The sequence below is a fragment of the Aquarana catesbeiana genome, linkage group LG03 (genome assembly GCF_042186555.1).
Source record: "Aquarana catesbeiana isolate 2022-GZ linkage group LG03, ASM4218655v1, whole genome shotgun sequence".
NCBI lineage: Eukaryota > Metazoa > Chordata > Amphibia > Anura > Ranidae > Aquarana > Aquarana catesbeiana.
The window spans coordinates 518,881,919-518,896,281 of NC_133326.1; the positions used below are offsets into that span (position 1 = coordinate 518,881,919).

General features: G+C 40.4%; 1 protein-coding gene across 1 annotated transcript in view; it reads left to right on the forward strand.

The window, feature by feature from the left end:
* Positions 1-12,026, forward strand: part of ADRA1B (adrenoceptor alpha 1B) — a 40,863-nt gene extending 28,837 nt beyond the window's left edge. Inside the window, exon 2 of the mRNA XM_073621189.1 lies at positions 7,585-12,026. Within this exon, the coding sequence (XP_073477290.1) occupies positions 7,585-8,138 (554 nt within the window). The 3' untranslated portion in view covers positions 8,139-12,026. The remainder of the gene's footprint in view (positions 1-7,584) is intronic.
* Positions 12,027-14,363: the final 2,337 nt, after the last annotated feature.

The window sequence follows — 14,363 nt, forward strand, 5'->3', positions numbered from 1 at the left end:
AAAATATATATTTTTGAAAGTATATTTACTTTACAGAATTTCTTCACACCTGCCTAAAACTTTGGAACAGTACTGTATATTGGTACATTTTAAAATAAGCTAGATGCCATTTAAAAGACAATAGTTCAACTTTTCTGAGCTTTTTTGATGAAATAATTCCTTGACAGTCTGCCAGACCTCAGAATAACGGGGTGAGTGTATATCTGTAACTTTATCCACAACAGTCCCACGCATTTTGGTCCTGTATAATTAAATATAGCTTTAATTAAACAAGGGTTTGAGGCATTTGATTAATGGGAAAAAGATTTGGAAAGTCTTGATTTTTTAGCTCAGCAAATAAACTGTGCTGCAGAAACAGAAACAGAGATAAATCTGGGACAAGTCTTTATTTTGATAAGGGCGGAGGTGACACATAAAACCTCTGGTTTGGAACTGTGATTCATAACTCCAGTGTAAAATGTTGCAAATGTCTGCCATACCGATGTACTGACATTTATGCTGGAAAATGAAATGCCAAAATCTAAATAAGTTCTACAACCTATGGCGTATCAATGAAGAACTATTGGAAGATAGAGACACAGTAAAAACTACAAAAGATGAGATCGAGAAATATTTTTGGGAAAACGATACTCCCGAAATAGCCAGAGCAACCCTGTGGGAGGCACACAAGTCTGTTATTAGGGGAAAATTAATATCCATAGGAGCAAGAAATAAGAAGGAAAAGAGAAAAAAAATGCTGGATCTCCAAAATGAAATCCATAAATTGGAACAAAGACATAAAAAAGAATTTAAAAAGGAAATACATCGGTCCCTAATCCTTAAAAGAGAACAACTAAAAGATCTGATGGAAAAAGAAGATAGAAAGGAAATCAATAGGTTTGTGAGTGAAAGATTTAGGACAGGAAATAAAGCAGGAAAACACCTCGCGTACATCCTAAGGAAAAAAAAGACCCTAAATTATATAGAGAAGATAAAAAATGAGAACGGAGAAATAAAAAATAAAACCACGGAAATAGCACAAGCCTTTGCACAATATTATAGCTCTCTGTATGCAATAAAGAAACAAGAAACAAGCCAGCAAGCAGAAAGAAAGAAGAAGAAGATCCAAATTTATTTAGAAAAAGCTAACTTACCAAAAATTAATCCTGACCTTTTAATGGATTTAGAAAGGGAGATAACACAAGAAGAGATTAAGACTGTGCTTAAGGAAACCTCTGCTGGAAAAAGCCCCGGGCCAGACGGATTCACGATTAGATATTATAAAAAATTCCAAGACCAATTGATCCCAAGGTTGTGCGAATATTTAAACAAAATAGGGAAAGAGGAAGATATCAGAAAAGAGTCACTGCTGGCACATATTACCATAATACCCAAAGAAGGAAAAGACAAGGCAAACTGCTCAAGCTACCGGCCGATCGCTTTATTGAACATAGACACGAAGTTATATGCCAAAATATTAGCCACGAGAATAAAAAGGTTGATGCCACTCTGGATAAACCCGGATCAGATGGGGTTCGTCCTGGGCAGAGAAGGTAGGGACAATAGCATAAAAACAATTCTAATGCTGAAAAAAAAGAATGCCAATGGCTCCCCAGATCTACTCCTGTCAATAGATGCAGAAAAAGCATTTGACAGGGTGGACTGGGGATTCATGAGGACTACGTTACAACAGCTTGGATTCAGGCCTAAAATTATGAAATGGATAAATAACCTCTACAATAGGCCTACGGCAAAAGTCAAGGTAAATGGTAAAATGTCGCCCGAATTTGAAATGTTCAACGGAACGCGGCAGGGATGCCCGCTCTCGCCTCTCTTGTACATGTTGTCACTGGAACCCTTCCTGGCAACTATACGAAACAACCCTGGGATAGAGGGGGCGAGGATAGAGGAAAAAGAACATAAAATTGCTGCCTACGTTGACAATATTCTAGTCTATGTGACTAACCCCAGAGAAACTATGCTAAACATCTTATCGGAAGTGGACAGATACGGCGAACTTCCAAATTTCAAAATAAACCCTATAAAGACAGAAATATTAAATCTTGGAGTGAAGAAAAAAGATATCGTGGTGCTGCAAAGAGAATTCCCATTTCCGTGAGTAAAAGGAGAGCTATCCTACCTGGGGATTAAATTAACACCAACACTTGAGAAAATATATTTCGCAAACTTCATCCCATTACTGAATGAAATTAGAGCAGAAGTCAAAAGGATAAGTACACAACCAATATCATGGATTGGAAGAATCAACACGCTTAAAATGGTAATCTTACCAAAAATTTTGTATAAATTCCAAATGGTACCAATAGGGATCCCTCGGAGCTTTTTTAGGACTGTACAGAAAATACTGACAAAATTTATTTGGCAAAGTAAGAAACCAAGATTAAAATTTGCACTAATGTCTAGAAGAAGACAACACGGGGGTCTAGCAGCACCTGACATATTTAGGTATTACAAAGCAGTTATTCTTGCACGTATGATTGAATGGACGAAAGAGAACAAAGAAAAAAAATGGATTGAGATAGAGAACACTTTAAGCAAAACCACGCTTCACAAAAATATATGGATTTCAAAAAAATATAGAACAATTGACTCCAACGCACATGAATTGACAACAAACGTATTCAGAGTTTGGGATGCACTTTATCGGAAACAAAAATGGGTATACAACTCTCCACTAATTGCCCTTACGGGAACAAAATATTTCACACTGAGTGAGGACATATTTAGAAGATTAAGAATAAAGAACCCACAAATTAAAGATGTCACAAGGAAAGGGAAGTTGGAATCGGCACAAGAATTGCAGAGCAAATTTGGGGGGAAACTGCATGACTGCTTCATTACCAAAATTCACAGTTAAGTATTTAGAGCACAATTATTATATTATAAAAGTACCTGCTAGGCTGTGAATCCATGCAGCTGTCTGGGGGTTCCCTGTCATCCATTCCTTCTCTCGTCTGAGTCTCTTCTCCTCACGTCACAGACCCCCCCCACCCGCTCTGGGGAGAAAATGATGCCACGCAGAGGAAGGTAGGCGGAGCATTAGACTCCGCCTCTGCCAGTTACGTGGACCTGGTCTGGCCAGTCATCAGCCGTCATGGGGGTGCCTGTTGCTCCCCTCCCCAGGCCAAGTAACTATTACCAAGTGCAGTGTCGGCGCCGCGCTCCAGCAGGCCGGCCGCGGTGTCGGGGGCTATATTAGTGCAGGAGGCAGCCACGAGAGCTGAGAGGCGACTGCGGGAGGACGGGTGGGGGTTTTTTTCGTGCGTGGGGCGGTTTTTTTGCCGCCCCCCCTCCCATGGCGCCAATGGCACTTGCCATGGCTGCTATACCTTAGATACGCCACTGAGCCTGGGATGTAAACACCATAGAGATGAACTACAAATTCCTGGTCAGGTGGTATATGACCCCTGAAAGACTTCATAGAATGGATCAAGAAAAATCACCTTTATTTTGGAGAAATTGCGGAAATAAAGCCACGATGATACACATCTGGTGGGATTGCCCAAAAATAAGAGTATTTTGGCAGGAAGTAATCGCATGTGTTAAGGAGATCACGGGAGAGAAGTTAGAAAATAATAGACTGATCTGTTTGTTCCACGATGCTAAAATCCCCAAAAAGCAATACATGAGAAAAGTAACATCAAAATTATTAAATGCCGCAAAGGGATTGATACCAAAAAACTGGCTAAAGAGCAAAAGCCCAGATTTGGGAGAATGGTTTAAGCAGGTGGAACACTACCACAAAATGGAAATACTCTGCTGTAGAAACGAAGGACAACTAGATAAATGCGTCTCTGTTTGGAAGGGGTGGGAAAGATACAAGACCTCGGACAGTTATTGGGAGAAGTTGTTGACCAGCAACGGATCTTAAGAGGAATAACACCTGGGATGGTTAGGAAGAGTTTCAATGGTGAGGCGGGAGGGAGGGGGAAGGTGGAATTTTGAAGGGGGAGGGGAATTATGGGAATGGGGATGGGAGGGAAAAATACTCAGTTTTACTTAAAGTTATGTGTGGAAATAAAGGAAAGGAATTCTTCCTTGTTTTTAATGCCAAATACAAAGTAACCACGGTGATGTGAACTCGAGAAGGGACAGTTTTTGAACGCTAAGTTGAAATGAGTCTCTCAAAAGTTAACGCTGAAGTGGTGAAAAAAAAAAAAAAAAAGTTCTACAACCTGAGGAATTTAACAGGTTTACAACTTTCACAGGGAGGGAAAAAAAGCCTCACACCCTGCTACTGTCTGGTGGTGGTGGTTGGATCTCCTTAATGGGAGCCATCACCACTAAAATTGTCGAGCAGCTCTGGTCACCACCACTGCTCATATTATTGCTGAAAAATGTATTTCTTTAAAATCCCTGCTCCTGATGAAGTGGACTGCTGGTTTAAGAAACGTGTCGAAAATTATCTTTCCATCTGCTATTCTTATGCAAATATTTTTTAATAAGGCCTAAAGTGACAATATGCAGTATATGATTACTGTTTTTGATTACAACAACATAGATGTTATTATGATGGATTAGATGTTGGAGGCTTAAAGGATAGGTTCACCTTTCGTAACATGTTACATGTTAAAACCATATTCAGGGTGTTACTGTAGCACCGACCCCGCACTCATCTCAATCCCCTGTTGTGACAGCAAGCAGGGGAACTTCTCCCCCCGCTCTCTGGCACAATTTATAAAAACTGCAGCCATGCGGTGCTCCGCCCACCTGGCCGTGTCATTCATTCACGGAGTTCTGTGAGTGTGAAAATGAAAAGTACCAACAGGCTTTGCAGCTGTCGGCTTGTAGTTCTCAATGAACTACCGGGTGCTGTTGAGTGCTCTGGTAGTTCCTTGATTTTTCCTGTCAGTGTGAAACTGCCTGCTCTTACAATGTATGGGCAGACATCTTACACTGACAGTCTGTAGGAGTCCTGCATGGCACCCGCTATCTGCTGATCATGGCTGCAATGCTTTCCAGGCTCCTACAAACAAAAAAATACTAAATGCACATTTTATTGTCTGCAAAAAAATGTGCATTTTTTTTAAGTGAACTTATCCTTTAAGTAATACAACAAGTGAGCAAACATCATCAATACATTTTATGGCTTTATAATCGTATGGAGTAAACAGTATGCATTTTTAACCTCTTCGCGCCTGCGCTATAGCCGAAAGACGGCTGCAGCACGGACACTAACTGCCGGGAGGCCATCCCTATACGCCCTCCTGTTTACTTCCGCAATGTGCGCTCCCGCAGGCGCGCATCGGGGAAGTTCTGTGCTGGCCATGTCCCTTGGACACAGCCAGTCACAGATCGCTGAAAATAGCCAATCATAGCGGCCGTTTTCAGCGCGATCGGCGGTGCCAATGAGAGTTGATCTCATATTTAAACATATGAGATCATCTCTCATCACCGGCTCTCCCTCCTCACACAGAGACAGCGTGTGTGGAGGGAGAGGGAACCGCTGCAGCGGGAAGTGTAAAAAAAAAAAAAAAAAAAAATGAAAAAAAGTGTCCCCACTGCCATCTGTCCCCACTGTCATGTCCCTGCCATCTGTCCCCACTGTCATGTCCCTGCCATCTGTCCCCACTGCCATCTGTCCCCAGTGCCATGTATAAGTGCCATCTGTCATCAGTGCCACCTGTCAGTGTCACATGCCATCTGTCATCAGTGTCACGTGTCATCACTGCCACGTATCAGTGCATCTGTCCTCAGTGTCACGTGTCATCAGTGCCATGTATTAGTGCCATCTGTCATCAGTGCCACGTATTAGTGCCATCTGTCATCAGTGCCACGTATTAGTGCCATCTGTCATCAGTGCCACGTGTCATCAGTGCCACGTATTAGTGCCATCTGTCATCAGTGCCATTTGTCATCAGTGCCACATATTAGTGCCATCTGTCATCAGTCACGTGTCATCAGTGCCACGTATTAGTGCCATCTGTCAGTGCCACGTATTATTGCCATCTGTCATCAGTGCCACGTATTAGTGCCATCTGTCATCAGTGCTACATCAGTGTCATCAGTGCCACGTATCAGTGCCATCTGTCATCAGTGCCACATCAGTGTCATCAGTGCCACGTATCAGTGCCATCTGTCATCAGTGCCATGTCAGTGTCACGTGTCATTGTCCTGGTGCTCCAGGGCCTTCAAAAGTGTAATAGGTAGTCAACAAGTTAGATGTGTAATTTATGCTCCTAGAACACCTGATGGTGCTCCCTGCATGTTGGGCCTCTTTATGTGGCTAGGCTGTGAAAAAGTCCCACACATGTGGTATCGTAATACTCAGGAGGAGTAGCAGAATTTATTTTGGGGTGTTATTTGTGGTATACACATGCCATGTGAGAGAAATAACCTATTACAATGACAATTTTGTGGGGAGAAAAAACAAAAAACTTCATTTTGCAAAGAATTGTGGGAAAAAATGACTAAATCAAAAAGCTCACCATGCTACTTAATACCTTGGAATGTCTACTTTCAAAAAAGGGGTCATTTGGGGGGTATTTGTACTTTCCTGGCTTGTTCGGGTCGCAAGAAATGAGATAGGCCACCAGTACATCAGGTGTGATCAATTTTTTATGATTTGCACCATAGTTTGTAGACTCTCTAACTTTCACAAAGACCAAATAATATCCACTAATTTGGGTTATTTTTACCAAAGATATGTAGCAGTATAAATTGTGGCCAAAATGTATGAAGAAAAATTAATAATTTGCAAAATTTTATCACAGAAACTAAGAAAATGTGTTTTTTTTCAAAATTTTCGGTCTTTTTTCATTTATAGCGCAAAAAATAAAAAACCCAGAGGTGATCAAATACCACCAAAAGAAAGCTCTATTTGTATGAAATAAAGGACAAAAAATTTATTTGGGTACAGTATTACATGACTGACTAATTGTCATTCAAAGTGTGAGAGCGCTGAAAGCTGAAAATTGGTCTGGGCAGGAGGGGGGTTTAAGTGCCCAGTTGTCAAGTGGTTAAGAATGATATTGGTAATAACTAACTCTGGTATTTTTAAATTGCTGTTGTCCTGTGACTTTTGTTTGTTTTAATATGTTACCTATGGGATGTGGGTACATTTACAACAAAGTAACACAAAGTAAAATCCTTGTAATCTATACATTCTACTTTTATAGGAATCAATAGCCCAGATTTATGGGCTACATTTATGAAATTTCTGAGTTTTAAGTTTTTCTTTGTTGTAGGGAAATGTTATTTGCGCCTAAGCATTACTCTGAAAAAAACAACCTTTTGTCGAGTATTTCTACTGCAAAATAGCAGTACACTTGCTGGTATATGGAATGTGCCTCGGCACTCCTATGCCTGAACAGGCCAAGATTCAAACCATTGTATGGGCTGGGTGAATGTACCCAATTTTATTGATCAATCAACTTGGGTGCAACCAGTCTGTTGGATTTTACACGCGATTCTTGTTAGCGGCTATTATAATCGATAGCAGTGTTCTCTTTTTATTAAAAACATAGCCTTTAACATCACTTTAATTGTGTGTATTTAGTGATTTGATTCTTCCAGAACGATACCCTTAATTTCCATAAAACTAGTGTTTTCATTTCACGACTTTATATCTTTGCTTACTTGCAGGTTCCATCTTCAAGCAGTTAGAACCTCCAGAAACAGTGCAGAAAGTCATCTTTTGGCTTGGCTACTTCAACAGCTGCATCAACCCTGTCATCTACCCCTGCTCCAGCAAAGAGTTCAAGAGAGCCTTCATCCAAATTTTAAGGTGTCAATGGGGGAACAGCAGAAGGCAGTCTGCATTGCGCAGGTCCCAGTACCGCCCTCGAAGCAGTAGCAGCACCTTAATCCAGTCACGTAAGGAGTCCATGGATGACAAACACTTTATAAATGGTAGCCAGAGGACAGTGACATCTATCACTCCAAGCTCAAGCTACAGGAGCAGGTCACCCAGAAAAGAGAGCAGTTCTCGAGACTGGAAGCAATCTTACATCCCTGTAGACTTGGATCAAACACAGACTTCAGAATCCAATATTCAGGACAAATCACACAGTGTCTTCATTTTCCCAGGGGCTTCGGACTATAATGGGCATGGGACCGACAATACAACACAAGACTACAGTGAGTCTAAATCCAACCCCAGTCTGGTTGTAGGGCAGGGCTCTATTCACTTTAGATAATACCTAGCAGACTTTAATTTGCAAAAGTGCCATATACTTGTACTAGTGGGTATTTATAGCTCTTTTGATAATCTTGGATCCTTGGATAGGTCAAGATATTAGGTTATAAAGGGAACAAAAGTCAGTGACTTAAAGAACAGCAGAAGCCAGGTCTAAAAATAAGTCAACTTAAAGCCCACTTGAAGTACAAAAATAGATGTTAAAGTATATGTCTACCCTATTTATTTATTTTTGGCTTAGCGTATACATGGATTAAAACTCCTGTCTTTGCTGTTATTCAGGGTTCCCTTCGAGAGATATCCTATCACTCACTATCCTGGTGACTTTGGATTCACTGAACTAAAAGTGAGAGGAACTCTCCAAAAGCAACACAAACAGAAATCAAAATAATTTTTTTTGGTAGACTAGAACCCCTATCAATTTTTTAATGCTGTCGGTGTCTTTGTTTAAGATTATGCCTCACTCCTTGTCTGGTGAAACCATTATCGATAGTATAACCCATCATAGTAAGCAGGGTGACGTCTCTCTAATAGAGCCCCAGATAGCAGAAAAAAATCTGACAGGGGTTTTACTCTCTCCTTACTCTCTCCAAGACTAAAAAAGAAAAAGTTTTTGCTGGATATACACCATGGAGAGATTCACAAGATTACCAGGTGGAAATAAATAGAAAAAAAAAAAAAATAATATAACCACCACATCTAAAGACTAGGAAGCTGCAATATTTGACATTTACATTTTTGGGTTTAGATAGGCTTTAATTCAGAGGTGTCCAACCTGTAGCCCAAGACGGCTATGAATACGGCCCAACACAAAATAGCAACCTTGCTTAAAAATGTTTATTTTTATGGAATTTTTTGAGAAAATGAGTTTACACTTTGCAAACACGTGCAGCCGAAGAAAAATTTAACAGTGTCTCTTTACTGGACTTTTTTAAGTTTTATCTTCCCAAAGAAAAAGCTCCCACTCTTCACAATCACAACTTATTAATGTAATCAGTTTTCGGCAGCACCTATATTTGTGAGCAGCTATTTTCAAATGTGAAGCACACAAAGAGCAATATACAGCCACAAACTATAACATGCAGAGGTGCAGAGCTATAAAGACATAAAAGGGTTTATATACTAAAGGCAAATAGACTGTGCACTTTGCAAAGTGTAGTTACACTCTGCAAGGGCAGTTGCTCCAGAGCTTAGTAAATTTGGTAAAGCTTCACTTTTAAAATTTTTTTTTTTAAACTACATTTTTTTGCTTTCACACGATTGGACGATGGAAATCAACAAAGCTCCTCCTAATTTACTAAGCTCTGGGGCAACTGCTTTTGCAAAGTGCACTTTAGTAAATCGGTCTCAAAGTGTGGGACTTCAATTGGACTTTTAATCAGGGCTTGGCTAATATAGGAGCCAGGCAGTTCATGGACCTAAAATATTGTATTTTTAAGTTGTTTTATTTGTATTTAGTACAAGAAACTGCTCATTGGGTCCTAGAGACTAAGTGACTTCAGGGTGCTTCTTTAAGGAGGAAATTATTTTGGAATTCTGTGCCCAAAGGACAGGCAAAGAGCAAAGTGTCAGAAACCATGAAATCAGGCTGAGACAGAAGTACAGTTAAATCACACTTGTTTAATAATAAAAGTAAAAAGAACAAACATAGTCAAAACATAGCCAAAGTTCAGTAAACGGAACGGGTAGTAAGCCAAGCCAGAAGTCAGGGATCAATGTAGTAGAACAGCAAGCAGGATCTGAAGTCAGAAGGGATGTCAGCAAAGCAAGTCTTGAACAGGATCGCTGGAGATAGTTTCTGTGATGTGACCAAGGCGAAGGCAGAGCTCCTCTGGACTGGACGGCTTAAGTAGGCAGGACTGACGAGCAGGATATCATCAACGGCTGAGTAACTGTGGAGAGATAGGAGCTGGCAATTAGCCGACAGCTGAGCGGCCAGCTCAGAGAAAGAAGGGCTGAGCCCAGCCCTGACACAAAGAACTTGGCACTAAGCAACTGATCTATCTCCATTACTGACTTACCATGCCTTGTTCTGTATTGGTGGAGGAGGCTATCTTGGTAAAGGTAGGGATTGCTTGCTCATGTCAGAGCCTCCAGCAAGGAGTAAGAGTGAGCAGTGCAGTGGTGACATCACCAAATCTCCTGAGACTAGCAGTCAGAGGCAGCAGTGCCTAAATCTCACACTGCAGATATACAGTTTTCAGGCCTTAGGCATAGGAGTGCCTAGGCACACTCTTTTACTAGGAAGTGCACTGCTTTTTCAAATATGGAGAAATTCTAGTCAAAAGGTACAGTTTTCAGGGTACTGCTTAGGCAAAATTTCCAGATGTTTCCCGTAAGATAACAAATCTTAAGTCACTGCCTAGTGACAACTGTTCTTAAGAAAACGTGGATTGTCATTGAAGAGGAGCTTTAATGGGGCTAAATCCAGAAGCATGTACTTCATGAGTTCAATGTGAATAACTTGTTTATGCCAGCAGGTGGCACTGTTGGCCTTTTTGTTTTCTTTTTTACTTTTTTTTTTGCAGATCTGTGTGTTATGTGGCATTTTGTACAGATTTAAACCCTAGACCGTACTGAATGAACTTTATTTAGCTGAAAAAAAGGTAACTGTATACATTAAGTCAGCTTTACATGGAAATCTAGAATATATTTTCACCTTCCTATCATTTATCATCAGAAAAAATGACTTCTGTACTTCTATTCTTGCAAAATGTTAGCACACATTTTAACATATAAGGCTGCTTCCACATGCACAGCCTTCACTTTTTCTCAGCAGGGGATTTTAGACTGATCTCCTGGTGAGTCAGATCAGAACAGAATATATATCTGCCTACATCCAGTCAGCTCTGGATGCAAACGCCTTGCATCCTGTCTGAAGAACTTGATGTAAATGGATGCACATCCACTGAAATCCGGATGCCCATAGGGATAAATTTCAGTTCATTTTTGATCTGTCTGATCACGAGTCAAAGATGGACTAATGGAATGCCCATGTAAAGTGGGCTTTAACCTGTTACATTTTGTGTCCCTCCACTTTTTGCTGTAGACTAAGTTTAAACTTGCTGTTGGGGATGGTAAATACTGATGGTTAAGCAGCATTTTTAAGGCCCCTAAAAACCTGCAAAGGCAGCTGTATACCATGCCATGGTAAAAATGATTTCCCCAGTTGCATTTGGTGGGTAGTACAAGTAAATGTAGTACAAGTAAATGGAAATGCGCCCATGGCGCTCTATTTTAGGCCTTATTCACACCTATGCAGGTTGCAGTTTGCATATTGCAGGTGTATTTTGTGTTTTTCAATACACGCTTTTCATCTATTGAAGTCTATGGAACCAAAAACCAGAAAAAAGTCCCTGGCCCTTTCCATAAAATGCACAGATGTGAACTACATCCATAGAAAACCTTGTTAAATGGACTGTAGTGTGTTTCTGCAAAACTGAAAACTAAAAAATGCATAGATGTGAACCGGACCTTAGGGGATGAAACAGGTTAAAACAGGTAGTGATGCAGCTACCTAACGTCTCCTCACTGTCTTTCAAATGCCCTCAGAAAAGCGATCGTTTGATGATCACTCTTAAGGCTGGATTCACATCTATGCATTTCTTGTGCTTTTTGCATTTTGCAGATTTGCACTACAGATCGTGTTCCATAGGAAACCATGTTAAATGGACTATAGTGCAAATCTGCAAAATGCAAAAAGCACTAAAACTGCATAGGTGTGAATCCAGCCTAAGGCTCGATTCACACCTATGCATGTTGCTTTTGAGCGTTTTTGGAGGTTTTTTTTTCATGCTTGCCACGTTTTTGAGCAGCGTTTTTGCAGCGTTTTTGCTGCGTTTTTGCCGCGATTTGCGTTTTGCGTTTTTTTTTGTTTTTTTTTACAGTTTTTTTTTACAGTCTAAAAAAAAAATGTAAAAAAAATTTTAAAAAAACGGCAAAAACGCATCAAAAACGCTGCAAAAACGCTGCAAAAACGCTGCACTTGCGTTTTTTATGCTTGTCCATTGAAATCCATTACATGCAAAACGCTGCTTTTTGCATGAAAAAAAGTCCCCGACCCTTTCCAAAAATGCAGAGAAACAAAAAAAGGCATTGATGTGAACATGTTCCATAGGAAACCATGTTAAAAAATTCCCATGCATTTCTGCAAAATGCAAAATGCATCAAAAAACGCGCTAGTGTGAATGGAGCCTAAGGCTGGGGGGGGGGGGGGGGGGGGGGTGTGATTTTGGAGGTTGTCTGTGGAATATTGTGCCCATTAAGGCTCCATTCACACTAGCGCGTTTTTTGATGCATTTTGCATTTTGCAGAAATGCATGGGAATTTTTTAACATGGGTTCCTATGGAACATGTTCACATCAATGCCTTTTTGTATCTCTGCATTTTTGGAAAGGGTCAGGGACTTTTTTTCATGCAAAATGCAGCGTTTTGCATGTAATGGAATTCAATGGACAAGCATCAAAAACGCAAGTGCACCGTTTTTGCAGCGTTTTTGCCGTTTTGTTTTTTTTTGTTTTTTTAATTTTTTTTTTAGACTAAAAAAAACTGTAAAAAAAAAAAAAAAATGCAAAACGCCGCAAAAACGCTACAAAACCGCTGCTCAAAAACGTGGCAAGCATGAAAAAAAAACCTCCAAAAACGCTCAAAAGCAACATGCATAGGTGTGAATCCAGCCTTAGGGTGTACTGCACAATGAGCAAGGTTGATCTGAAACTTGTTTAATTGATTGTCCCCTCTTTCTGCTCACTCGGCTGGTCTGCACTCACACTGCGCTATAACCAAGTGCTCTCGGGCACACTTACTGTATATCATCACCTCTGCCAACCAGACCACAGTGATCTCTGACTCTGTGCTTAGCGATCTATGGAGACTTCTGTGCTCAGGCATAGTCTGCGCTCACACTGAAGCACACTCTACAAACTGCACCGAACCACCAAAGTGAATCGCGTCTGAAACCACCTCATACAAGTTGTCCACTTGCACAGTACGCTTAACCGTTCTTGGCCACGATTTGGACCAAGGGGGTGGATCGTGCTCATGTACGGTTTAACCACTTAAGGACCAAGCCTTTTCTGGCACTTTTTGTTTACAAGTAAAAATCAGTATTTTTTTGCTGGAAAATTACTAAGAACCCCCAAACATTATTTTTTTTTTTTTAGCAGAGGCCCTGGATGATAAAATGGCAATTGTTGCAATTTTTTATGTCACACGGTATTTGCACAGCGTTTTTTCAAATGCAATTTTTTGGGAAAAAATACACTTTTATTTATTTTAATACAAAAGAACACAACATATTTTTTGGTAAAAATATAAAAATTGTGCATGCTCTTGGAATGGCGACAAACTACGATACATTAAAATCTTCATAGGCAAAGTTTTAAAAATTTCTACAGCGTGCCTGTTTAGAGTTACAGAGGAGCTCTAGGGCTGGAGATATTGCTCTTGCTATAACATTTGCGACAATACCGCACATGTGTGGTGCAAACACCGTTTGCATATGTGTGCGTGCGTGACTTACATATGCGTTCAATTCTGCGTGCGAGCATGAAGGGATGAGGACGCTTTGAATTTATTTTTTTTCATATTTATTTTATTTTATTTTTGACACTGTCCCTTTAATTTTATTTTTTTTATCACTTTTATTCCTCTTACAAGGAATGTAAACATCCCTTGTAATAGAAATAAGTGATGACAGGTCCTCTTTATAGACATCTGGCGTCTATAAGACCCCAAATCTCTCCTCTACCTTTGAAAAGCAAAAGGAAAAAAAAAAAACATTTATCTTATACTTTAAAAAAAAAAAACAGTTTACTTCCGCCCTAGATCATAGAGGTGGGGACAGGTGATCTGGTCTCTCCTCACCTCTGTGATTAGCCACGCGAACCATCAGATCGTTTCCCAGGCTCGCCAGTAAGAAGGGTAAGCCCGAGAAACACGGGCGAGCGTCGGGAGGGACGACCCCTCCCACTGCTTCTAAAAGTGATCCAGCGGCCAATCAGCCACTCAGATAATTTTTATAAGAAAGAGAATCGCCAGCTGGAAAAAAAATACAGAGGTTATGGCTGTTAGCTTCAGCCATAACCCCAATACTGTAAACCACTTGCAACGTATATATATATATACATATTGCGGTCTTTAAGTGGTGAAACTACCAGTATGAGTACACCCTTAGGCCTCAAGCCTTTCTTCCCGGCAGCAGCGCTTTGGCAGAAAAAAACGACTG